The following is a 24,043-nucleotide window of genomic DNA, read 5'->3' on the forward strand; positions in this document are numbered from 1 at the left end:
TTATTATACCGCACCAATATGGCCGCCAAAGAGGAAGCAGCTGACGTTTTCCGGTCCTCGCCCTGGAAAAAAAAAACTTCCGGTTTCATGTCATGGACTAGCCGTCTTTCCAATTGGCTCACGGCTCATGTTTTGAAAATCCATTGGATGGAAGCACGCACGCCTTTTGTCAACCTTTAAAGACCACAATAAGAACAAACAAGGTCAGAAAAATATGAAAGTTATATACAGTAGTCCATATAACATGACTGCCACGAGTAAATCTTCTAGTTCGTTGACGAAATTTGTCAAAAATATCAATTCGCCAACATTAGCGTCGAGTAGCTACGTAGCTTCTACAACTAGCTTAACTTTTATCCCCACCGACTTAAACTTAACATCGTCTCGATTTTTCATAGATGAGCATGCTTACGTTCATATCCCAGCTAACATATGCATTGCCATTTCGCCTTATTATTGACTTCATAATGTAGTGTAACGTTTTCGACTAGCTTTTAGCTTGCAATGCTAATGACGTTTAGTATGTTGTATTTATAATTTACTTAATGTAGTGAACTGCATTGTCTTATAAAAGCATAGAACTAAGAAATACGTGTTGTTCAAAAACCGTCTCCCTCACGTAACATAAACATACAAGGATCTAAATGCAGCATCTAAATGAGAAACTCATGAGTTTATAGACCCTTAGTATTCGTTTTGTAAAGATAATAGGAACAAAAATCTTATCCTAAAGCTGATATCTTACTTTTTACCACCTGTAAGTATTGTGGCATATGTTGTTTACCGAATATTTCCTTACTACATAAACAAATCAACAACAACAACAAAATACACTGTCATTTAATATCTTCTTTATCTCCCTCAGCTCCTACATGTGCATGTAAGCCCAGGGGAAGTATGCTTACGGCACACAGAGCATGCGCCACTGCCCGGCTCTTTGCCCGGGTTCCCCTCCACACCTCCGGTATCCACTCTTCTGCCCCACGCCAGGACTGGGTAGAGCTTCATCCTCAGTGGGTCGCCCTGGCCAAGAAGCAGCTGAAGGGAAAGAACCCAGAGGATCTGATATGGCACACACCAGAGGGCATCGACATCAAGCCGGTGTACACCAAGGCAGACTCGAATGCGAGTGCGGACGAATTACCGGGGGTGTTTCCTTACACTAGGGGGCCCTATCCCACAATGTACACCAGCAGACCCTGGACCATCAGGCAGTATGCGGGATTCAGCACTGTGGAGGAGAGCAACAAGTTTTACAAGGATAACATCAAAGGTAGGATAAACCTCTACCAAGGTCAAACAGGTCCCATGTGAATGTGACAAAGATATTTGTGACCAGATTCCAGGACACCAATTTGCATGTTTTCTCTCCTTAATCTCAGCGGGGCAGCAGGGCCTCTCTGTGGCCTTTGATCTCCCCACGCACCGCGGTTACGACTCGGACAACCCAAGAGTGCACGGTGACGTGGGCATGGCAGGCGTGGCCATCGACACGGTGGAGGACATGAAGATGCTCTTTGATGGCATCCCACTGGAGAAAATGTCTGTATCCATGACCATGAATGGAGCCGTCATCCCCGTGCTTGCCATGTTCATCGTGACAGGCGAGGAGCAGGGCGTCCCCAAGGCCAAGCTCACTGGAACCATCCAGAATGACATTTTGAAGGAGTTCATGGTGCGGAACACCTACATTTTTCCACCAGAACCTTCCATGCACGCCATTGCTGACATTTTTGCATACACCTCCCAGGTAAGTCAACCTTCATTTATAGCAGTACAAATGAATTACGCTCAATAACTTTCAACAAAAACTGGCGGCGCTGAATAACTCATCGTTTTGTTTTGTTGTTGGCCCTTCAGGATTTTCGTTTTTGTTGAGGGATTTTTTTTTTCCAATCCAGAAATCCGAAATCAATCGAGAGTATTTGGAGGATAAGAATGTTCGAATTTTACAAACAATTAGGGAACGTGACTGGATGCCACTGTTAAGCCACCTGTAGCAAAGGTTATTTATGACCAACCTTTACGAAAGGATATTATTCTTTACAAGTCTTTAATCAGACAATATTTCCTGCAACGTTGCACCAAGTGACAGACTCTACAAAGACATTTCAGTTTCATACTATACATCCATACTGAAAAAAAGTACAAATGTTTTGTGGAATACATTATATCTTGTGGGTGGGCGGAAAGAGGAAAGAAAAAAGAAAAGCAAGAGATGTCAATAATGATGTATTTGAAAATGAGAGAATTTCTTTTATACATTTCATTGATAGCTACACACAATTTGTTATAAATGTGCAAATCAGAAATCAATTAAAAATCTTCAGGGGGATTTTCACGAAAACATTTTTTCTTAATTGTTGTAGAAACTCTTAACCTGGGTACACTTGGATTATTAGGTGACCAATACTTGCCGTCTCTGTCAATTAGGAAAAGTCAAAAGCTAAGATACCACCTTTGCATCCCTCCTATCCAACAAACTTGAAAGGAAAGGTGGCATAAATGGCACAAATGTTAGGAGACTTGACCTTCCAGAAGCCCTTATCTCAAATTAAGTAAGTTTGCCACCATCTAGTGGCTGAGAGTGGAATTACACTCAACATAAACAATAACTTTATTAGCTGTACAACAAATCCACAAAGCACCTAGCTAAACTAAACCTGGAACCCACAACAGAGTATTCAGTAAGAATGATTAGAAATTATTTGTTTAAAAATCTGTGGTATACTCAACACTCCAAAAGTCATTTTTGGGTAACCTGACAGTTCTCGATTCTTATGGTCCGGCATTTTCCTAGCACATGCCCAAGTTCAACTCCATCTCCATCAGCGGCTACCATCTTCAGGAGGCAGGGGCTGACGCCATCTTGGAAGTGGCCTACACCATCGCCAATGGGCTCGAGTACTGCCGCACCGGACTCAAAGCCGGCTTGACTATTGATGAGTTTGCACCCAGGTAAAATGATGGCGCAGTCCTTTTTTTTTTTTTTTTTTTTTTAAACTTGGAATTAATGTTAAATTCTTGATAGTTCTCTCCTCTTGTCTCAATGCTGCAGTGGTACATTCCAGTTCAGGGGTCACACTCCGAACACAAGTTCCAATTCTTTCACTTGAAATTGCTTTTATCCTAAAGTCTACCTGTATTTCTTGTCACCACCATTCAATAACTTCAGTAGCAGTACATCAAAATGAGGGTTAATCGTTCCCGAGGCTGCAGCAGACGCAGTCTATTCACAGATGTCACATTCAGTGAAAGGCTTTGTCACCAAAGTCATTATCGCCTTTCAACAGGAGGCCTGAATGTCTCACAATAGACAACTTGTCCTCAATAGAATTTACCTCAAAGACCAAGGCTTGAGGAACAGTGAACCTTTTTCCTGTAAGGACATTTCATTTTTCTTAGGTCTTCCAAGGACACCGCGATTATTTTGGTCAATATTGAAATCACGATTATTCTTCATGTTATTCATCAACATGTATTTTTTTGTGCCCTTTTTTTTTAAACAGACAATATATAAACAGGGCTTCAATGCTTACAAATAATAATATTAACTAAAATAAATGAAGGAAATCATAATCTAAACATTCGCAAAAAAATGGTAAAAACTTGGCACACGGGGCAACACAGCTAACTTACTTGCTGAGTTATTTTTTTGCCAATCAGATTTTTCAAAATGGGTCTCAGTTGTCAGCTAGCACAGTATAGATTGGGAATCAGGTGGTTATTATTATTGGTTTTGTCAGATTTGGACGGTTTTAAATAACAGTGACTTTCAAAATTGTAATTTACAGTATTGCTGTTGTGGTTATTTGCTCATGCCTACTTAAATCTTTATTTAATTTTTCATTTTTTAATAACATTTAAAGTGGATCAAGTTAGTAAAAAAAACTTTACAATTATATATTCTGTATATCACCTTTTGATACCTTTTGAACACAGCATTTTGATAAATTTTGCTTTTGTGGAATATGAATTAAGTGAAAAAAAAAAAATCCAACTGTTATGATACCTCTCTGGGGACGGCCACATTGCCAATTTCTTTCAATGGAAAATGACATCATAGTTGCTCAGGTAATGAATAATCACGATTCACCTATTGTCAAAGTTTGGTCAACTAACATTTGAAAGCTGAGACATGACTGGTTGTTACTTAAATCCTTTGTGGTATTTATGTTTACTTTGCTTTATTAAGCAATGCCTACTTACTGTGTTAATTGTTGAACTTGAGAATTGTCCATCAATAAAAATAGAAATAAAAATATAAAATAACTAAGAAAATTAATAAACAAAACTAATAATAACATTCCCATCAAATACGTTTTTTATGGAGGTTAGCTGACACCCTTGACTAGTGCTTATTTGATTTTAAGCCAATTGAGCACTTTAGTGATAACTGTGACCACTGGATGGCAGTGTTGCCATACATACTACACATTTATTACATCATTAATCATAAGTACGGAATGGGAATCAATCTTCCATGTTAGCACAGAATATTCTGTTGGTCTTGAAAGATCATTGAAAACGCTAAATATACTGGCACTGTAGCCTTTTCCAATAACACGTAGCAGTGAAAGAGAATTAAAAGCATTTTTTGCCAAAATATAAACCAACAACCTTGCATTGCAGATTATCGTTTTTTTGGGGCATCGGCATGAACTTCTACATGGAAATCGCCAAGCTTCGGGCAGCCAGGAAACTGTGGTCCACACTACTGCGGGAAAAGTTCCAGCCTCAAAACGCCAAGTCCCTCCTCCTACGTACTCACTGCCAAACGTCTGGTTGGTCTTTGACAGAGCAAGTGAGTGAAAAGTGATTATTCATCATCAGGGTTGCAAAGTGTCTGGTAAATTAGATGCAATTTTGACAAAAGTCCATGCTGAATTTCCATTGCGAAATACATTTCCAGAGTTTTGCAACTCTACTGATAATTCAGTCCACGCCTAACAATCGAACCGTTCGCAGGATCCGTATAACAACGTGATCCGCACGGTGATCGAAGCCATGGCGGCCGTGTTCGGAGGCACGCAGTCGCTCCACACCAACTCGTTCGACGAGGCGCTCGGTCTGCCCACTGTCAAGAGCGCCCGCATCGCCCGCAACACGCAGATCATCATCCAAGAGGAATCGGGCATCCCCAAGGTGGCAGACCCTTGGGGGGGCTCGCACATGATGGAGTCCCTCACTGATGACCTATACAACACGGCCCTGAAGGTATGTGGGAAATGTGTCTGTGAGTTTGAGCAGACCCGACATATGTTAAAATTCTATTTTGTTTTTCCTAAAAAAAATTAAAAACAAGTAACCAGTGTTTCATTAGATAATAATCAAAATGTAATTACAATTCAATTGTGTAGTTTGCATTCAACTACTGTAACTAAATGAGCCTTATTTTGTGCCCTTAGAGCGATATAACGATTATTTGACAACAAAGTATTTTTGATGATCGAGTAATCATTTAGAGACCAAACTTGTCTACTCAGAATTTCAGATTTTTGACTGAAGATAATTTCAAATTTCTTTTGTTCTGTATAACATTTCCATTGTGTTGAAAGAAAATAAGACTTTTGCAAACTTCAAAAATCATCTTATACTTCCAAACACATTGATCAACTTATTTGTTGGTTTTCTGGCACCACATTTTCTGCAATGTCCAAGTCTGTTTTTTGCAATAAAGGAATGAAAATCAAAACTTCAAGAAAAAACAATTGAACATTAAACATATTAATCAACTACTCTCCACTTATTTGGGACTGAAAAGAAGACCACAGTTTATAATCTTTTGTCCTTTTCATAATCATCTTATGCCTGACTGCAGTTCATTCAAGAGATTGAGGAGATGGGTGGCATGGCCCGCGCAGTGGCCGAGGGAATCCCCAAGCTCCGCATCGAGGAATGTGCTGCACGCAGACAGGCCCGCATCGATTCACGTATGCACCCTTGCAAATCGGGCCGCCGTCTTCTGAAACCATGACGTTTGCAAACGCTCCCTTCTTTCTCCAGGGTCGGAGGTTATCGTCGGGGTGAACAAGTACCGCCTGGAGAAGGAGGAGACGGTGGAGGTGCTGGCCATCGACAACACGCTGGTACGACAGAAACAGATTGAAAAGTTGAAGAAGGTAAGAAAAATGCCAAACGCTCTGTTTAATGTTCAATTTTAAAATATCAATCACTTCATGGCCTATCAAGCAGCACAAAGACAAATTTAATTTTTTATTATAAAAGATTGGTTTGAAAAAGAAAACAGGTATTAAAATGGATTAAATTAGAGCGAGTTATTTGAAGAATTCAATACACAACAAGACAAAATTAATCGTTTTAAATGACAATTCATTTTGGAATTCTTCACTTTCATCACAGTATAAATTCAGCAAAAATGTTTTAATGATTACCATATATAAAAATATGCATCCAGTCTTCCATCTGTCTGTTCATCATCCATCCATCCATCCATCGAATAAAATTTCCATCTTTCGAGTGAATAAAATGTCAATAATTCATGTCAAAGGCAATGTCAAGGCAATTGTCATCAATTACTTCTAACATAAGTTAATTCATATAAATTGCCCCTTTTTAATAAAATGAATGATGCCCAATTTAATTTCAATATTTGTTTTTAATTCATAAAATAAATATTATGGTCAGTCAAAATAATAAGAAATCTACAAATACATAATAATAATCTATTGAAAGTAAAACTTGAACATTTGAACAGTAGTACAAAGTACAACTAAGTGTAAACACACACACAAGCTCATTTTTGCTATACATTTTTCACAATTATATGTATGTCATCCTTATTTTCTCTGTTAAGGTTTTTGTAACGGGGCAATTTTGGTATTGGATGGCATTGCATGAACAGGCGTACTAAATGAAGTGTCCATTGAATGTGCATCAAGATGAATACAGAAAAGCGCAGTGTGTATATAGAACGATGGATGTCATTGGCATGACAGGTGCGGGAGAGTCGTGACACGGACACGGCCCAAAAGTGCCTTGCCGCCATTGAGGAGTGCGCTCGTACCCGACAAGGAAACCTGCTAGCTCTGGCTGTGGAGGCGGCACGTGCTAGGTTTGGACTTAATCCAAGAAAATGTTCTTCTTCTTTCTAGTATTTCTTTTTTTAATTAAGGTTTTTTTTTTCCTCGTGCAGATGTTCTGTTGGCGAAATCACGGATGCCATGAAGAAAGTGTTTGGCGAACACAAGGCCAGCAGCCGCATGGTGAGCGGCGCCTACCGCAGCGAGTATGGCGAGCATCAAGAAATCGCCTTGGCTCTCAGCAGGTACTGCCCACAAATGAGTAGATGAGTATGCGACAAAAGTCGTAAATGGCTGAACAAAAGTTTTAGCTTAGAAAACTGGGTAACTTCTAATGTGAAACGCCATAGATATGTGCACTGAAATTAACATAGATCTTGCAGTAAGCTACTTTGACAAACGGAGCAGAAAAAAAAAGAAATGATCACAGGCATGTATTCATTCATCACAAAATAATATTGAGCCTTAAAATAACTGCAGAGTGGCTGAATTTAAGAACCAGGAAGGGCGGAACCCGCGTCTCCTGGTGGCCAAGATGGGCCAGGATGGTCACGATCGAGGAGCCAAGGTGATTGCCACTGGGTTTGCTGACCTGGGCTTTGACGTGGACATCGGGCCGCTCTTTCAGGTTTGGAAAGTCTTCTCCACGCACATTACAAACAATTATTACAAAACGCATTAGGGAGTCAAAACAAAAATATTAAAAATGCAATATACATCATATTCTGTTGTTCTCCTTTATATGAACAAGATTGTGTATTAGTGCTGTTAGGTTGGTTGTTCAGACTTCACGGTAGGACTGAGCGTGGGAGTGATGCAGTGCATCATTTGCTGCTGTGAAGTGATGGTCCCTTGAAAAAAAATACAAATAAAATGAACAAGCACTGAGCCCATGAAAAGTGAAGTGCAAAATGGCAAGGAAACACTGTATACAATAAAATAAATGCTGTCACGGTCTGACGTGGTGGGGTGCGGAGTATGACCCAAGATGCAGGGAGGCAGAAAGGCGGGTTTGTGCTCAACAAGACTGATTTAATGAAAAAAACAAAAAACGAAATCCAGAACTAAACTCAGAAACTAAAAACTCGGGAAATCTGGAGCATAAGGATGACGCGGAACTGGTTCTAAAACATAGAAATATAGGTGCACAGACACTTAGACAAAATGACAGTATGACATAGACAATAACCCCACAGCCAACTGAAAGCAAACTGGAAACTAAATACACTCAACACTAACTAGGCAACATGAAACAGGAGGACAGACCTGAGGGGAACAAAAACATGAACATGGAGCAAAAGAACAAAACGCCCCAACATTAACCCAAAACAACAACAAAAAAATCTCAACAAATCACAACAGAGCATGCCAAATTTGTTTTTCATCCTTTAAGCTCATCATGATAAAAATATGAATTCCAAGCAGAACGTTTGTGTGTTTTGCAATACTTTTATTTTGAGTATAAACATTTTTTTTAACATGATCGTCTTTGTTTTATGTAGTGTTTTTCTACCCAAGGAAAAATTGGCCAAAAATCAGGAAATTCTATACATTTTAAAAGAGCTGCTATTGCATGATTGAATAAATAAATAGAGGTAGGTAGCATATTACATGTGACATGTGACTGACTAGTGTACCCATTGCTTTTTTTGTTGTTGTTTTTTTTTGGTGGCTGGTGACCACTGTCCACCAGACGCCCATGGAGGTGGCCCAGCAAGCGGTGGACGCCGACGTTCACTGCGTGGGCGTCAGCACGCTGGCCGCCGGCCACAAGACTTTAGTGCCCGAGCTTGTCAAGGAGCTTCGCAAGATGGGGCGACCTGACATCCTGGTCATCTGCGGGGGCGTCATCCCGCCACAGGTAACGATTAGCTTGGAGATGGAACTAGAGCCATGTCATAAAGGAATATAAACGTCCTTTTATTACTGGGTAAGAGGTTGTGTTCTCTGTGAACCAGATTCAAACATTTTTTGAATGCCAGCGAGCACACAACTACTGCAATAAAAAGTGCCTCTAAGCCCGATCAGATGTTCTAGCAGATGTCCTCTTTTTCTGACATTTGTGTCATAATATTTTACAGCATGAGCCATATTGTCTGCACAGACGTCTATAGCAATTATGAACAGCTTGAAGTGGCAATGCTAACAAAACAAATGAAAGAAAAAATGTCTGTAAAACAATACCTTTAAAAAAATGCCCATAAAGTCATACCATAGCACCCCTAAAAAATAAACAAATAAATAAATGAGATTTAACATTAATATTGCACTCTGTTTACACGCAGGACTACGACTTCCTCTACCAGAGTGGTGTAAGTGCTATTTTCGGGCCGGGAACCAGGATCCCCCAGGCCGCCATGGACGTGGTTGAAAATATCCACAAGAGCCTGGAGAAGATCCGACAGGCCATGTAAAAGGCCAGCTCTTTACATTAGAAGGGAAATCCATCCCACTTTTCATTGTCAAGATATTTTTACTCAAGAAGAATATTATTCACTGTCAAATGGAGATCATGATAACCAGAAGAAAAATGACTACATGCATGATGTTTTGTCATTTGCCTTACCAAGCAACTCGGATAGTACTCTGGATTAGTAATGTTTGTATATTGTGTATATTTTTGAATAAATGCTACATAAACCTGAGCTGGTTGTGAAAACTGAACCTTGGATAGTTCCATTTGCGTGTGTGTGTGTGCGTGTGTGTGCGTGTGTGTGTGTGTGTGTGTGTGTGTGTGTGTCTATATATCCGTGGTTTCCCGTCAAGGCATTTTCTGCAGCTCTAAACATGATCAAAAGCAAAGACCGATGTGTTGCCATGCACATATTGTCTTACGCCTTCAAAATTTCCAGTGCAGGCTTTGACAAAACAAACTCAATGAAATCGCTGGGTCTTCTATCAACCAATGAGATTTTTTCACCATCTTGTAAATTATAGCGTTGTCTCCCCGTATCCTCTCATTGGTTCACCCACGTGCAGCTGCTGATTGGTTGTGCGCCGTGTCCATCAAAGCTTGATTAACGATGCGAGGCGGTATCAGACCATGATTAAAAATTCATGATCGAGGTGCGCTTTTCAAGAAAAAAAAAAGACTTTATAAGACTAGATTGACCAACGCTGTTGCTGTCTGGCGTATTTCAATCCAGAAAGTTTGTTTGAGCGCTTACATAGTTAGTATGCATGAGTAGAATTTAGCTTACAAACAGGATCTCCGTTAGCGTTTGGTGAGTACAATGAGATTTTTTTTTTAAGTTTTTGATATTGATATATTTTGTCTTGCTTGTCACGACGTGAAAATACTCGCCAATCAGACACTGTTACTGATGCGTCAGACGACATGACAGTATGTCAATCATGCTCAGGTGCGCAGTAAGGCACACGCACCTGTGTGCCAGTTGACCCCGATAGCCGATAATGATCTTAGCTGGGTTATTGAAGGTTAAAAAACAAACAAAAAAATTCTCTTGTAAACTTGAAAACATACATCTTGTTGTGTTATTATTTTTTCTCTGTGGAAGGCTGCATCGCTAGTCATGGAAAACCCCACTAAAATTATTTTCTCGGTGTCGTTAGGTAAGTTGATCTCCTTTCTTCGTTTTTCAATTGATTGTACTTTCCAAATAACGCCACACGAAACCATTAAAATCTCGTATTTGGTAACATGAATAAACATGACAATTTCAAGGAATGTAGCCCAGCTAATTATATATTATACAGTTAACAATTGTATTTCATTTTATTATCAATTATCTTTAAGAACCCACATAGTTCCCAGTGGTTCTCAAACTTTTTGGCGTCGTCAATGCCTTTTAGGAAAGCACATTTTCCAAGGCCCCCCATTGCATATGTTTGCAGAAACAAAACAAAAACATCATTTAAAGGGATTATTTTCGCATGCACCCGTGGGAGCTTTGGGGGCATTTGGATAAATGCAGCAATACACACTCCTCCTCTGGCTGTCCGTAGCTATTAAAGACAGGTCGACATCCGGAGTAGTGCCACCAACATCCATGTAATATCATTTCAAATAACTAGACCTACCATTATATTTCAAACATACTATTGGTTGTTGAGAAAACATTTCCTTGCATGTTTTTTTAAATTTATAATCATAAAATGTACGAGTTTTTAATGAAAACCAGTCTAAATCTGATATATTGTCCCTTCAAGCTAAACATAAGCGCCCTTGTTGTGCAAGTTCAATGTGAATATCTTTGTGTAGGCAGCTTTTCTTTTGTCTTTTCATCCCACTAGATGAAGCGGATAGTCTTACAAATGCAAATGGCTAAATAAATGGAAGAGGTCTTGCGGGAGCGTGGGTCAAGCTCCTTGATGTTTACGTGGGTCTATTTGACAAATTTCAAAATAATTACATTGTAAAATAAATAAATAGTTTGAATTTATAATGGAAGCATTGTAAATGTGTTCACAATTTAATACAAATAAACTGAAATGAACACAAATATATATTTTTTTATTAATAACCAAAATTATTTCACAGACCTTCTGCAGTCAGGCCAAGAACTCCCAGGGGTCCTCAGACCCTACTTTGAGAACCACTGCTTTAAACCATCCAATCATCTCAGACTAATTTGATATGTACGAGTACTACAATAATGCTTTGGCCTACGTGGGCACTTTAGACTTCTAAACCGCGGCTGATTAAAGCAAAATGAAAGAGCAATTAATCTTTAAGAAATTGTGGATGACCCCAGGGAAAAGGATGTGTTTCTGTCATGTTTTTGTCACATGAAGTATAATTGTGATAAAATAAGGATCAGCATTTTTCAGTCACTTAGATGCACTGGTGTTTTTTTTTCTGCTTAGACAAACCTGTATAAATAATCCGGATATTGATTAAAAAAAAAACAAAAAACAAAAAACAATCACTTGCAAAAATTCACATTTATTGTCAAATACAGCAAAAGCACAGTGAAATCCTCTTAAAATAAAGTCACCTCTCCATTTTGTCCATCATTTGATCTTTGCATCACAGGCATTTCACATCAAGTGGAAAGCATTGAATGAAGACATTAGGAAGCTGAACTTTCTCTCAGATGGTCACAACATGTCAGAGTTCAACATGGCACGTCCACTTAGTTATATCACACTACTAGGGCTGAACCATCCTTTGGCTGAAATACTGTGAAAATGATGTGGAAGAAGAGAATCCAAATATGGTCAAAACACTGCACAAAGGTTGAGAGGCGGAAGTTTTTTGCCATTTGCTATCTACTGAACATGACATTACAGTTGCTCAGGGCTTATGCGATGACCGATCCCACCTCAGCTTGTCAATATTTCTCAATTCATATTCCACAAATGCAATGTTATTATGAATCAGAATGCTGTGGTGAAACTAGTGGGTCTGCATAGGACATACAGTACAAGAAAATTATGGGGTTGACTATCACCTAAAAAATGAATCTCACTGTCTTAATTGTTATTATGAAGAGATGCATTCTCACTGGCCATAGTTTTTGTGTCTGTTTTATTTTCATCTGAATGATTAAACCAAAGCTGCCCAAAACTTTGCTTGTGCAATTCCATTAAAAAAGCAATTCCATTAAAACAAACAAAAAAAACCTTCAAAGTATTACCCAGATTTTCTTTGACTGGTTTTGGGCACGTTGAACATGTAAAGGCAAATTTTGCAGTTGTCTTTACTTTTTAAACCTGGCTATGGTACAAACGTTGCAGTCTATCGAAGAGCAGTTTCCCACCTGTTACCGAGCCGAGATATCCGTTTCACAAACAAAAATATCACACAAACTATGAATTTAACCCACAGCTTAATCAATGTGACATTTGGGCCAGTTTAATTGAAGGCAAAGTTAATATCACAGGAATCCATGGCCTGTTCCATGAATTGCAGCATGAGAAATGTACCTTTTGCCATCTTGTAGAAAAGCATTTCATTGGTGCTGGCATAGATAAATAAACAAAGACATATTTTCAATTAACTGTTTTTTTTCCAGACAATTTCCTGTGGCACCCCTGACCTCTTACTGCGTGTGAGACTTTGCTATACTGTTTGAAAACAAATCAAATGTGCAGGACTCTGACTACTTACAAGAACATTCATCTTAATGGTAAGTGGTATTCTTAAACACTTGATTTAATTTGTTGTATGCTGGTGCATAAAACGCGCCCGAAATGTCTTGGACAGCTGAAAAATAATATTAATACTTAATTGACTCATTGACCTGACATTTGTCACAATTAGTGTTGACGTAAACAAAAAAACCTAAAATGTGGCGCGTCAAAACATTTACCATTAAAAATAGCAGGGATCACAGTTTTTCCGTTGCAGCGAGTCAACAGGTGTGCAAGGGTAGGTCGCAGACTGGAATTTCCAGTTCCATCATGTTTGGTCTTAAAGCCTTGAACAAAAAAATCAATAATTCCGGGCCCAAAATATATTCATGCTCCGGTCATTGTTTTCACTTCATTGGGGGTGTCGGGAAATATCCGCTTTTCGCTCTTGCTGTCCGCTCCAAAGTCAAGTTGTCCAGTTCTCAGTTTTCCCTCAAACCAGTGTGGTAGCTGCTGCCCCCTTGGATCCCAAAGTGGACCCTCCCCCTCCTCCTCCGCCTCCACCTCTGGCATCCTCGCCATCCTCGGCGCCGCAACATCCGGGCCGGCACCGGATGAGTCGCTTGACTTCACGCTTAAAGCTCTGGCTGAAAATGTAGTAGATGATGGGGTTGCAGGCCGTGGAGCTCTTGGCAAACATGCAGGGGAGTAGACTGAGTTGAGGCGGGATGGGGCTGCCGGGCCCCACGGCAGCCCACAAGCTCACCATGCTGTATGGAGACCAGCACACGATGAAGCTCACGCTGATCATCACCGCCATCTGAGGCGAAGGGAAAGAATGTTCGTTAGATTCGCAGAAATCTGGCAAGATATTGACTCGTATGAGTATTTTCAGAGCCGCAAATGGAGTTGGAATCAAACTTTACAAACTGGTTCAAAACCCTCCTCTATCTGACCGCGTGAAAAAAGTTCAATATATGTATATACAATATGTATCAGGAGTGTGCCAAAAAGGGATTATAGTACCTTGTGGAGTAAGATTTCTGTCTAAAAGACCTATGCGATTTTTTTACCAATTCTCTCTCGTGAGACACAACTTCACGTCTTTGCATGAATCGAGAGTCTGTCCTCTGGATTGGTTTACAACTCCGGCCATCCTCTGTGGAGTTTTCATGCTCTCCCCATGACTGGCATGGTCTTTTTTCTGGGTACTCTAATAGGTACATTGAACACTCGGAAATTGGCCTGAACGCGTGAGTGGGGATAGTCTTTGTCTTCCCTGTTGGAAGCCATTTCAGGGTGTACCACGCCTACTACCCAAAGAAAGCTGGGATAGGCACCAGCAAGCCCATGACCCTTGTGAAGGTAAGCGGTTAAGCCAATGGATGGATGAATTGATTCGCTTGTCTCTAGTTTTCAGGTTACAGTTTGCTTAAAAAAATTATAAAATACAAACATACAACATAAATCATGTACAAATGGTAAATATGACACATTCAACTAATGGTAACATTTACAAATATTACATGGAATCATATCCTTTTATCTTTTTTCTTTATTTAATCGTCATTCAAAATTTTTATAGTTCACAGAGAATGGGTCTGCAAATTGTCACAATCCACGTATAATCAATGTCTGAGTACATAGGAGGGAGTCAAATAGTATTTTATTCAATCAAATCTTTTTCTAATTACTTGGCCCAACAATCAATAAGTTTCTGCCAAAAGCTGGCTTTGGCCTTTGGAGAAAAAAAAAAAAATCCATATAGTTCGACCCTAGTAGCAATCATATAAAATTCTGTTCCCCCCCTCACCAAAATGGATCAAGAACTGCCACTGGCGGGTGTACGGGAAGAGAACACACAAAATTCAGACTATACTGACCGTGAGTAGCCTGCGGTGCAGTTTGAGCACGTTGGGCACACGTCGCCCGTGTCCCACCAGATTTCTGTAGGTGACGTAGAGTTTGATGGCGATGCCGAAGTAGCAGCATACGATGACGGTTGCTGGCAAAGCCAAGTTGAAGGAGAACATGGCCACCACGAAGGAAGAGTCCTCCATCCTCAGATGGCCCCACGCCAGCGAGCAGGAGAGGCCAAACGGCTCGGGGCCGTATCGGCCCCACCCCAAGATGGGCAGTAGAGCCCACAGCAGGGCGTACAGCCAAGACCACGAACACAGTAGCTTCATCTGACGCCAGCTCACCTTGTCCTCTGGGTAATATACAAGCGTATACATGAATTTCTTCATTATACATTAAAAAGATGAAAATAGAGTAAGAATATACAATCTTCCATCGTTATAATGTAGTTCACCTTTCGTGGTCTCGCGCTAAGGAAAAATGAGCTTTTTCTTCTACTACCTGATTATCGAAGGCACCGTCGGCACTCGTGTATCATTTTATATTCTACGTCTCGTGGGTGTCAAGAGACACAGTCGGAGAACGGTAAAATATGCGGTGAAACTCATTATTAATAATTTATGTCCAATCTCATAGATTGATAGCTAAGAAAGTGATTTCTAAAATCTCACTTAAATTTAACAAAAACGCTCCGACGGAAGCTTTAATAAACGTAGGGTGATATCCAAAAAGGATATGTGAGAAGGAGCTTGTTTACCACAGAAATGACTCAAGTTTAGCATACCGCATAAAAGCAAAGCATGCATCCTCTCACGCTCTTCCATTTTCATGTCACGCCTCTAAAAATTATGATAAATGAAAAAAAACATCAAAACCTGTACCGTACTCGAGTATAAATATGAACCGCCACATAATTAGGTGTTCACTATATACCGGTGCGACGTGGCGGGCTACTTACTGGGCGACTGCAGGTCCAAGGACACGACAAAGCGCACGATGGCCAAAAGCATGAGGTTCATGATGCTGGCCACGCCGAAAAAGAAGCCGGCCAGACCATAGTACAGGCAGGTGGCATCCCCCCCTACAAAGCGATGACTCCAGGCCGAGGCCACGGCCAGGGGGTACATGGTGACCGCCGCCCCGAGGTCCGTCACTGCCAAGTTGACGCTCAGGAGCTCGGGAGGTTTCATGCGAGAAGAACGGTTGAAGGCCATCACCAGAACCAGCAGGTTGCCCGCGATGGAGAACACGGCTGGGACACACACACAAAGCATTAGGGCAGGGGTGCTAAGTAATTTTCGCAATATGAAGAATAAACCCCGCACGGAAGCGACCGTATCTTCACGTTTCGCTGTATTTGATAAATTATCACAATAGATGTCGCTCTCTCCAGTGGAGCGACACGGCACCGGATTTTCACATGCAGTTGACGTTTGTGATTTTATTTTGCAAGGCCGCGCTATATTTCCGTTTCCTGTTTTTACCTTCTCGAATCTGATTGGCTGTCTTGCGTCACGTTTCGTGTCCCATCGCGTCCTATAGATGTCGTCCTATCACGCAAACAGCATTGACTGCAATTCAACGCCGTCCACGTAATTGATCTGAACCAAGCGGCATTTATTTTCCCAAACTACGGCGGGCCACTACATAAGGGTGAAAGAGCCGCATGTGGTTGCCGACCCCTGCAATAGGGTTAGATTTAGGGTGCTGTATTTGTGTCTCGCACATGTCTGGTGCAGAGCGCGGCCCGTCCGTGCACATAGATAGATTCTTTTGATATTTTCGAAAGCACACCATCAGGAATGGGCAGTATGCGCCGTAGCGGGCGTGAACACAGCCGATGTTCTTCAACTGACAGTTTTCATGCAGGCTGGATAAAAAGTCTGATACAAAGGCAGTACATAAACATTCTAGACAGAGAGCAAGTTCCTAAACTTGGGTAGAAGTAATTAAAAACTCCACAGGCGGCAGAATGGGGGGAAACTCACTCGTTTTTTGTCAATTAACTCAATAAATTTACTGAGAGCACGGCGGGGAAACTCACGCTTCGCTGTCATGGGAGCACAACCCGAAAATATCCAGAGGGACGGAGAAACGTGCTAAAGCACAACTCATTGTCGCTGACAGAATACCGAGGGGATTCTTGGAAGAAAGGTTAGAAGCTGACCGGGTTGCCATCCAAAGCTCAATTGACTGAGAGTCCAAGCATATATTGTACACAACAGTATACAATTACTGTTGTCTGTGAATTTATCAAATGAATTATCATCTTAAAATTTCGTTCTCAACCCATTAGATGACAGGGGCGTTTCGCACTATGTTAGTACCAGCTCCTGCTACACCAACGCAACAACAAACATCGTCAAGGACACTTTGCACTTGGGCACTTGTTTCGGCGGTTCAAAGAGTTGCCGAGTGGGAGCGCTGAGCATACAAAACCTGCACAGACACTGAAGGACAGCATTGTCCTAAAAGCCATCATTATACTAAACATAAAACAACTCCCATGATACAGTTCTAATCATATTGCACCTTTGTCGTCTTCCCTGCATTGTTCAAATGTCATACTTTATAAGACCGCATTATGTATAGTGCCTTACATTCTCATATTTATTTGCCATCTATTTCACCTCTATAAAGGTTTCCATGTGTAATACACCAATGCGTTTATGGGTACACTATGTCTCACAGTTTACAAGTCGAGTTTTTTTTTTTTTTTTTACTCAATATCAAACCCCATATCGGGGGGTCGACTTATACCCGCGTATTTCAAAACCTGACCAATTTTCTCCCCACATCTATCTGTAATAACATGTAATTTGCATGACTTTGAATGATAATATATGCCCCTAATATGATATAGTTTGCGTTAGTTTTAGCGCGTTTGCACTTTCAAATGCTCTTTCGCCAAGCTCCGCCTTGTTGCCTCTCTGTCAACAACGAGGCTGCGTGAATAATTTTTGCGGCGGACTTCGACCCATCATGAAAAGGAAAAGACGGCTTGACTTGTCCGTTCAAGACAAAAATGCGAAAACAGCGAAGATCAACTGATCTCGCCACAGTTGTCACTTGGGAAAAAAAAAAGCTTGGGATAATATAATTTGTGAAGACCTCCACTTCAAACAAATTGGACGGGTCCCAAATTGACTACCTGTGGAAGAGTAACGAAGATGTTTGCGCGAAAAGATGAGGAGGAAGGTTGTGCAGGATTTAAATGAGAGGAGCTACTGTATTTAGCATGTCGAATAAAGATGATGACATTCATATTCAGCTGTGTCAAACAAAAACAAATCATTGAAACTTCAAATGGTTTTATTGATGCATCATTAGTTTCAGCATTTGCGTCCGCGCGTGCGTACATTGCCTTGCACTTGTCTCGTTTCCGCTCCACCTCACTATTAACGCAACATATTTTATTCATTATACGATGAAGAAATGCTTCTAAAAGTACTGTAATTTTGTCATTTTAATAACACACACCATGTGTTTTAATTGGACAGCCATCATATGCGTAAAGTCGGGAGTAGACTTATACGCATGTGAAATTCACACAAATTGAAGTAAAAAGGGGGGCGGGGGTCAACATGTACGGGGTCGACTTGTACATGCAGAAATACAGTGTGAAATATTTTTTTCAAACAAATGCACACTAACACGCGCAAAGAAGTACAAACTAAATATGTAATGGTATCTGTAAGCGTATTTTAGTTTGAAACGCCTGAAGATATATTGCATAACACCATCTGTTTTATTTCTGACTCGTCTGCTAGGAAATTGTGATACTAACGACAATGCACATTCATATGCAACCTAACAAAATAAAGGCATACAGTGTTTTGCAAAAGAAGTCACTATAACACAAATGAGCACAAATTGCTTCCATGTTCCAATTGATTTGCTTTTAATTTGAAAATAAAAATGTCACGTTTCTATGAGAGAATTAAAACGCATTAAATTATATACACTAATACCCATAGAAAACCTGTTAAAATCTCACCTATCGCTTTTGAGAACCACTGGTCAAGTCTGTACCATCTCACCTTTTTTGTATTTAACCATTTAAAAAAATCTTAATTGTTTTTACTTTTCTTTGCTCATCATCTCATTATTTTCATTTGCACATTACCTTCTATTCTGTTTTTATACCACACTACTCATTTGAGTAGCGTTCCACTTTTGCTGTATGTGTCAAAAACTATATTAACATTATTCTATTTGAAAATAAATACATCTGTTAAAGAATGAAAACTTTAATGTTCCGTCTTGAAAATGATGAAGCTAGCAAGGATTAACCAACCTCCCTAACATCTAATAACTTTAAAACTAACGGTATTCAAAAATCAAAACTAAAAAGCGAAATGTAATGAAAAAGTATGAAAACCAATTGATTTAATTAAACAAAGCTGCGGAGAGCCCAGTGACGACTCCGTGGGATACTTTCCAACCGTCATCAGAGGCCTTAAGTGGATATATTCACGGCTCAAACGTAAAACTGTGTAGGCATTAGAAAGATTTGTATTTAATTGACAGTTGAGTGGGCGGTGGCCTCGGGGCATCAGGCAACAGATACGCTCACAGTGTTTGAGAACAGTCAGAAAAGCTTCGTTATAACATTTATATATTTATTTTCCCCTATTCAACCTTGGCGTGGTGTTTCTCAACGCTATCTGTTGTCAAATTTACAAGGCATTTCCCCATTACATGGGCTTCAAAGATGCCAAATCAGACATCGATGATAAATCACATAGCGAATGCCCAATTAATCCATTTGCTTAAACTCCTCCCACAGTGTGCAAAATAGGCAAGATTCCCGTTGGCCGGACGCAACGCTGGTTGCATCCAGTTAATTGATCGCCTTCAACAGCTGTTTGCGTGACTAATCAAGATTTGTAAGCTTTTAGTAAACCAGGCCCTTGATGTATAACACGCACACGCTCCTGTTTAATTCCTGTCTCAAATTGAATCGTAAGATTGGTATATTATATTTTCTATAGATAATCAAATTGCATCGTTTCATGTCCACCAGACCCCTTGCCTTTTACTCCCTTTTAAACAACTGCTTGTGCCATAGTCATTAACTCTTTAACTGCCATTGACGGTGGCGATACGTGTCCAAAAATCCCTTTGTAAATAGCCGGTTATGTAAGTCAAAAATGTGTTTAAAGCGGGCTGACAGTGAATTGTTGACCCGATACAGGAAATACAAAGGTGGTTGTTACATTTTTCTACCACCATTATTCTTTCATTATGCCCCCCTCCTGGGCTTTTTGATACACTTCATCAGTATTCAAATGGACGCCTCTATCATGTCGTTGGGTTCCCGCAAAACGCTTTCTGTAGGGTTAGCTACGTTTTCTGCAAAAGCCAATCAAAATGCATCACTTGATTGAGTTTAAGAAAAGAAGCCACAAGTCCATCCGTTACACACAAGAAAATCTGGAATAAAATGAACTTACTTATGAAGAGCAGATAAGTGCCAGCACCGATGTCCACGCTGGGCGATAGCGTGGAGCGGTAGTGGTCGTACGCGGTCGGAGTTGGAGAAGAATCCATATTAGCGGCGGAAGAAAAAGTGGGAGAAGATAGACGCGAGGCTGCCGCGTGATGGTGTCACATCCATCTGTGCTGCTCGCTCTTCTTCTTTCTCACAGCAGCCTAAACGCAACACGCATTGCCATGGAGACGGTGAACCGATGATCTCACTCAAGTGGCCAACCGTGCACATAACATAGTTCAAGTGAACATTTTCAAATCCCAACTTGGGCAGCAACAAAGGAAGGGACGACAATTAAGATTTTAATTGAGAAATGAAGTCATTGAAGAATGCAGATAAAAGTAGATAAACTAGTCAACGGTCTTTAGAATCGATCAAATCGACTTGGCTTTTTATCTCGAATGTTTTTTGTTTTTTTATGATTTTTTATGTGTTTATGACTTGGTGTCAGAAGTAGGATGGAAGGCGAGAAAAGCCCATTAAAAATGAAGTTTCACACAGTTACTGCTGTAAATATGCCGCAAATAGTTTTCTTTTTTTTTTTTTTTTGCAAAGAGTTAAGATAATGTTTCTGTGATTTTTATGTCTGTCTGTGTTGCTACACCATTTCTGTTCACATACCATCCATTCATCCATTTTCTAGAGCCGCTTATCCTCGCAAGGGTCACAGGCTTACTGGTGCCTATCCCAGCTGATGTAGCAGGAGGCGGGGGACACCCTGAACTGGTTGCCAGCCAATTGCAGGGCACACAGAGACCAACAACCTTTTAGGCACCCAATCACACCTAAGGACAATTTAGTATGTCCAATACACCTGCCATGCATGTTTTTGTAGTGTGGGCGGAGAGATCCCACAAGGGCTCGGGGAGAACATGCAAACTCCACACCGGAAGAACGGATTTGAACTCTAGGTCCCTGAACTGTGAGGCGGATGTGCTCTCCACTGCCCCACCGAACCGCCTGTTCAAATACCTTTTTTCCTTAAAATATTCACAGACAGATGCTTTTCGATACAGCATTTCCCCTATGTGTTTCAATTAAAGGTACATAGTTATTTTAAATACAAGTTGTCTTATTCTTTTTTTTTTCTTTTAGTTTGATCTTTAACTATTCAAAGAGCCACTGAACTTTAGCCATTTTCAGCAGTAAATGCTTTCTATTTTCTCATTATTTTGATAACTTTTGTCCATGTGTAATTAATACCTTTTTTCGACCTGCTGTTGAGATGATGTGCTCAGGTCATGACCAATAATACCTAGCTAACCCTTTTTTTGGGGTTGCTCGTGTGTGGTCAGGATTTGTTGTTACATGAGCCAGGAGTGCACGTGATGTCATTTTTAGTCTACGGCAAGTGGACAAATGTTTATACATTCTACACAAATGGAATTTAGTTTTCCAATTAATCCTCAACAAAATATTGCCCTTTTAATTCCCGAACATTGCTATATAGGTTATTTAAGTTAGCCTGCTGTCTTCATCTGCAGTTTATTGCGTGTATATTGACGGAACCTTGCTTTTATCGACTTGGCACTCTGGCGAAGTGCTGTGAGAATTCTCTGATCATGCACGGATCGCTGCTTCCTTTTCTGCGTAAAATGTCAATATATGTGAATGTTTCACATTTCGAGAGAATGAGAATTGCTTGTCTGTCGGTTGTGTTCGTGCCCACAGCGGCAACTCGCACTTGTCTGCAAAATTCCCTTTGCGCTGATTGCAATTGCGCGTTGCGCCAAACTTGTTCCAGCCAGGAGAATAGAGACAAGCGAGTGCAAAGGAGGTGTTGCAATTATTGCTCTCACCATGAACCCATCATTCACTCCTCAGTCTGAAGTGGGACTGCTTCCACTTGGAAGACTTTGCAATGCTGTGACCCTGCATCATAATGGTCAGTATCTTGCAGAGGGGGTGTGAGCCTCCCTTGCTGATAGCTATATGAGAAGGGCCGCCCTCCCCCCTCGGTTGGAAAAACACGACGACACCTTTGTTCACCTTATTTAACCCTTTCACTCAGCTTTTCATAGCATATAGGGGTGGTCGCAATAAGATGAAATGGCATCCCAGCGCTTCATTACACACCTGTATACACATTCTAGTGGCTAATAGTAACTTTTCCATAAATCAACGAGCCAGTGCTTGGCCCACTGTCAACAAGGAAGCTTGCCTTGTAAAATTAACCGTCTAGTACTGCGGAAATATAGTGATTATGTGATATATATGTGTGTGACTATATATTACACTGATTACTATGGATTGTAGGTGTTTGGTGATCATTTCCACTTCTCTGTCTTATTATTGTCAAATACCGATGGGACTAAAAATCCCGGGGCCTGTAACCTAATTGGAAGTGGGAATTTTTAAAATTATTTTCCAAGTATCCTAGACGCATAAACAAGCAATATATGCCATAAGGTTTTTGTTTCCCCAGAAAAAAAATAGAATTGGTAGTGTAAGGGTTAAAAAAAACATATTTATTATACGGCATACTCACTTGGGCTCTCAATATAGCTTCTGGTGACAGCTCACGGACTGCAATATGATGTGAAAGCTTCTGAAAATCCTTACAGGTGATGCAGCATGCCCTTCAAAAGCGTTTTTCTACAGGGTTCACAAGCACCTTGTTCAAAGAAGACTTTTCCAGGCTGCTGTTTAACATTGCTTTAACAGAAAACACATCAAAGTCATTGGTTTCCATGGTTAGTTATATTTGCAGAAATCCCATGTGAAATAGGTGACAATTGCTCGGGGTACGAGAAGTGAATCACGGTTGCTATACCTAACACTCTGGTCCCGGGTTCCTGTCAGAGAAATCTATTAAAGAAGACCAAGATCAGCCCAACTGCTATGCAGCAAAATAGTGACTCAGGCCTTGTCCACATGTAACAATCCGCATAGTTTCCTTCTCGTCGTTGTTTGCTTATTTTAAAAAAGTCGCGTCGATATGAAACCGCATAGTGCGGTTTTGAATTCATGTACAAGCATGCCAAGTCGCTAGGTGGTAGTAACGTCGCAAATTCTGTCCAATCAGAAAGAACTTCCGCCTCTGACGTAATCGGTATCCGTGTCTTGGGCGGGAAAAAGTGGAAGATCCTCCCCTCCCCCACATCCACGTGTCAAGCCATAGTTTCCTTTTCATAATGCATCAAAAAATGATCCACACCACCTGACAACAAAGGCAATTATGCCATGTTTGACGAAAGTGCTTTTTTGCGATGTTCTGTGCAACCTCTCTAAAATTAATGCATACTAGAGACTTACGTTATTTTCATGTTGCAAAAGTTTTTTTTCATCGCACCCACATTACTCAAGGACTTGTTTCACCCCTAGTTGCCTCCCAAATTTGCAACTTAAAAGATCGCTTGACAAGACTACTTGTCCTCTTTAATGTGCACTGCCACTTGAAAGTGTAATTTTCATGAGAACACGATGAGTGTTTGATTCTCAGTTTAGCGATGTCGTATTCACATGTGGCGCAAAGTCCAATATTTACGTCTCAAACTATTTAAAACCGCAAGTATTGACCCTTGCGGTACGTAATATAGTAAATATTACCCAAGCAATTGATAATTTGTTAAGTTATGTTAAAACCGATTTAAAATCAGTATACATTGTT

General features: G+C 40.4%; 2 protein-coding genes across 2 annotated transcripts; one reads left to right on the forward strand and one right to left on the reverse strand.

Annotated features, from left to right (window-relative positions):
• The first annotated feature begins 91 nt into the window (after positions 1-91).
• mmut (methylmalonyl CoA mutase) lies at positions 92-9,688 on the forward strand. The gene is made up of 13 exons (XM_088404147.1): positions 92-203; positions 866-1,273; positions 1,383-1,750; positions 2,801-2,958; positions 4,633-4,804; positions 4,969-5,217; positions 5,822-5,933; positions 6,007-6,122; positions 6,960-7,075; positions 7,157-7,288; positions 7,524-7,671; positions 8,737-8,904; positions 9,329-9,688. The coding sequence occupies exons 2-13, from the start codon at positions 898-900 to the stop codon at positions 9,455-9,457; spliced, it is 2,244 nt and encodes a 747-aa protein (XP_088260273.1). The 5' UTR covers positions 92-203; positions 866-897; the 3' UTR covers positions 9,458-9,688.
• A 2,290-nt stretch (positions 9,689-11,978) lies between these two features.
• On the reverse strand, positions 11,979-22,953 carry opn8b (opsin 8, group member b). The gene is made up of 5 exons (XM_088403634.1): positions 22,922-22,953; positions 20,396-20,594; positions 15,898-16,191; positions 14,963-15,291; positions 11,979-13,899 (listed from the first exon to the last, which is right to left on the reverse strand). Exons 2-5 carry the CDS (start codon positions 20,490-20,492, stop codon positions 13,573-13,575), a joined length of 1,047 nt encoding a protein of 348 aa, XP_088259760.1. The 5' UTR covers positions 20,493-20,594; positions 22,922-22,953; the 3' UTR covers positions 11,979-13,572.
• Between the last annotated feature and the right edge of the window lie 1,090 nt (positions 22,954-24,043).

The sequence above is a fragment of the Hippichthys cyanospilos genome, chromosome 20 (assembly GCF_059441005.1).
Source record: "Hippichthys cyanospilos isolate Australia breed blue-spotted pipefish chromosome 20, RoL_Hcya_1.0, whole genome shotgun sequence".
Lineage (NCBI taxonomy): Eukaryota > Metazoa > Chordata > Actinopteri > Syngnathiformes > Syngnathidae > Hippichthys > Hippichthys cyanospilos.

Bases quoted from the DNA above. Each gene is read 5' to 3' on its own strand.
- opn8b (XM_088403634.1), bottom strand. From the start codon at position 20,492: ATGGATTCTTCTCCAACTCCGACCGCGTACGACCACTACCGCTCCACG. The intron at 16,192-20,395 runs GTAAGTTCATTT...TGTGTGTCCCAG, and splicing joins CACTTATCTGCTCTTCATAA to CCGTGTTCTCCATCGCGGGC. The intron at 15,292-15,897 runs GTAAGTAGCCCG...TATATTACCCAG, and splicing joins CTTGGACCTGCAGTCGCCCA to AGGACAAGGTGAGCTGGCGT.
- mmut (XM_088404147.1), top strand. From the start codon at position 898: ATGCTTACGGCACACAGAGCATGCGCCACTGCCCGGCTCTTTGCCCGG. The intron at 4,805-4,968 runs GTGAGTGAAAAG...AACCGTTCGCAG, and splicing joins GTTGGTCTTTGACAGAGCAA to GATCCGTATAACAACGTGAT. The intron at 7,076-7,156 runs GTTTGGACTTAA...TTCCTCGTGCAG, and splicing joins GTGGAGGCGGCACGTGCTAG to ATGTTCTGTTGGCGAAATCA.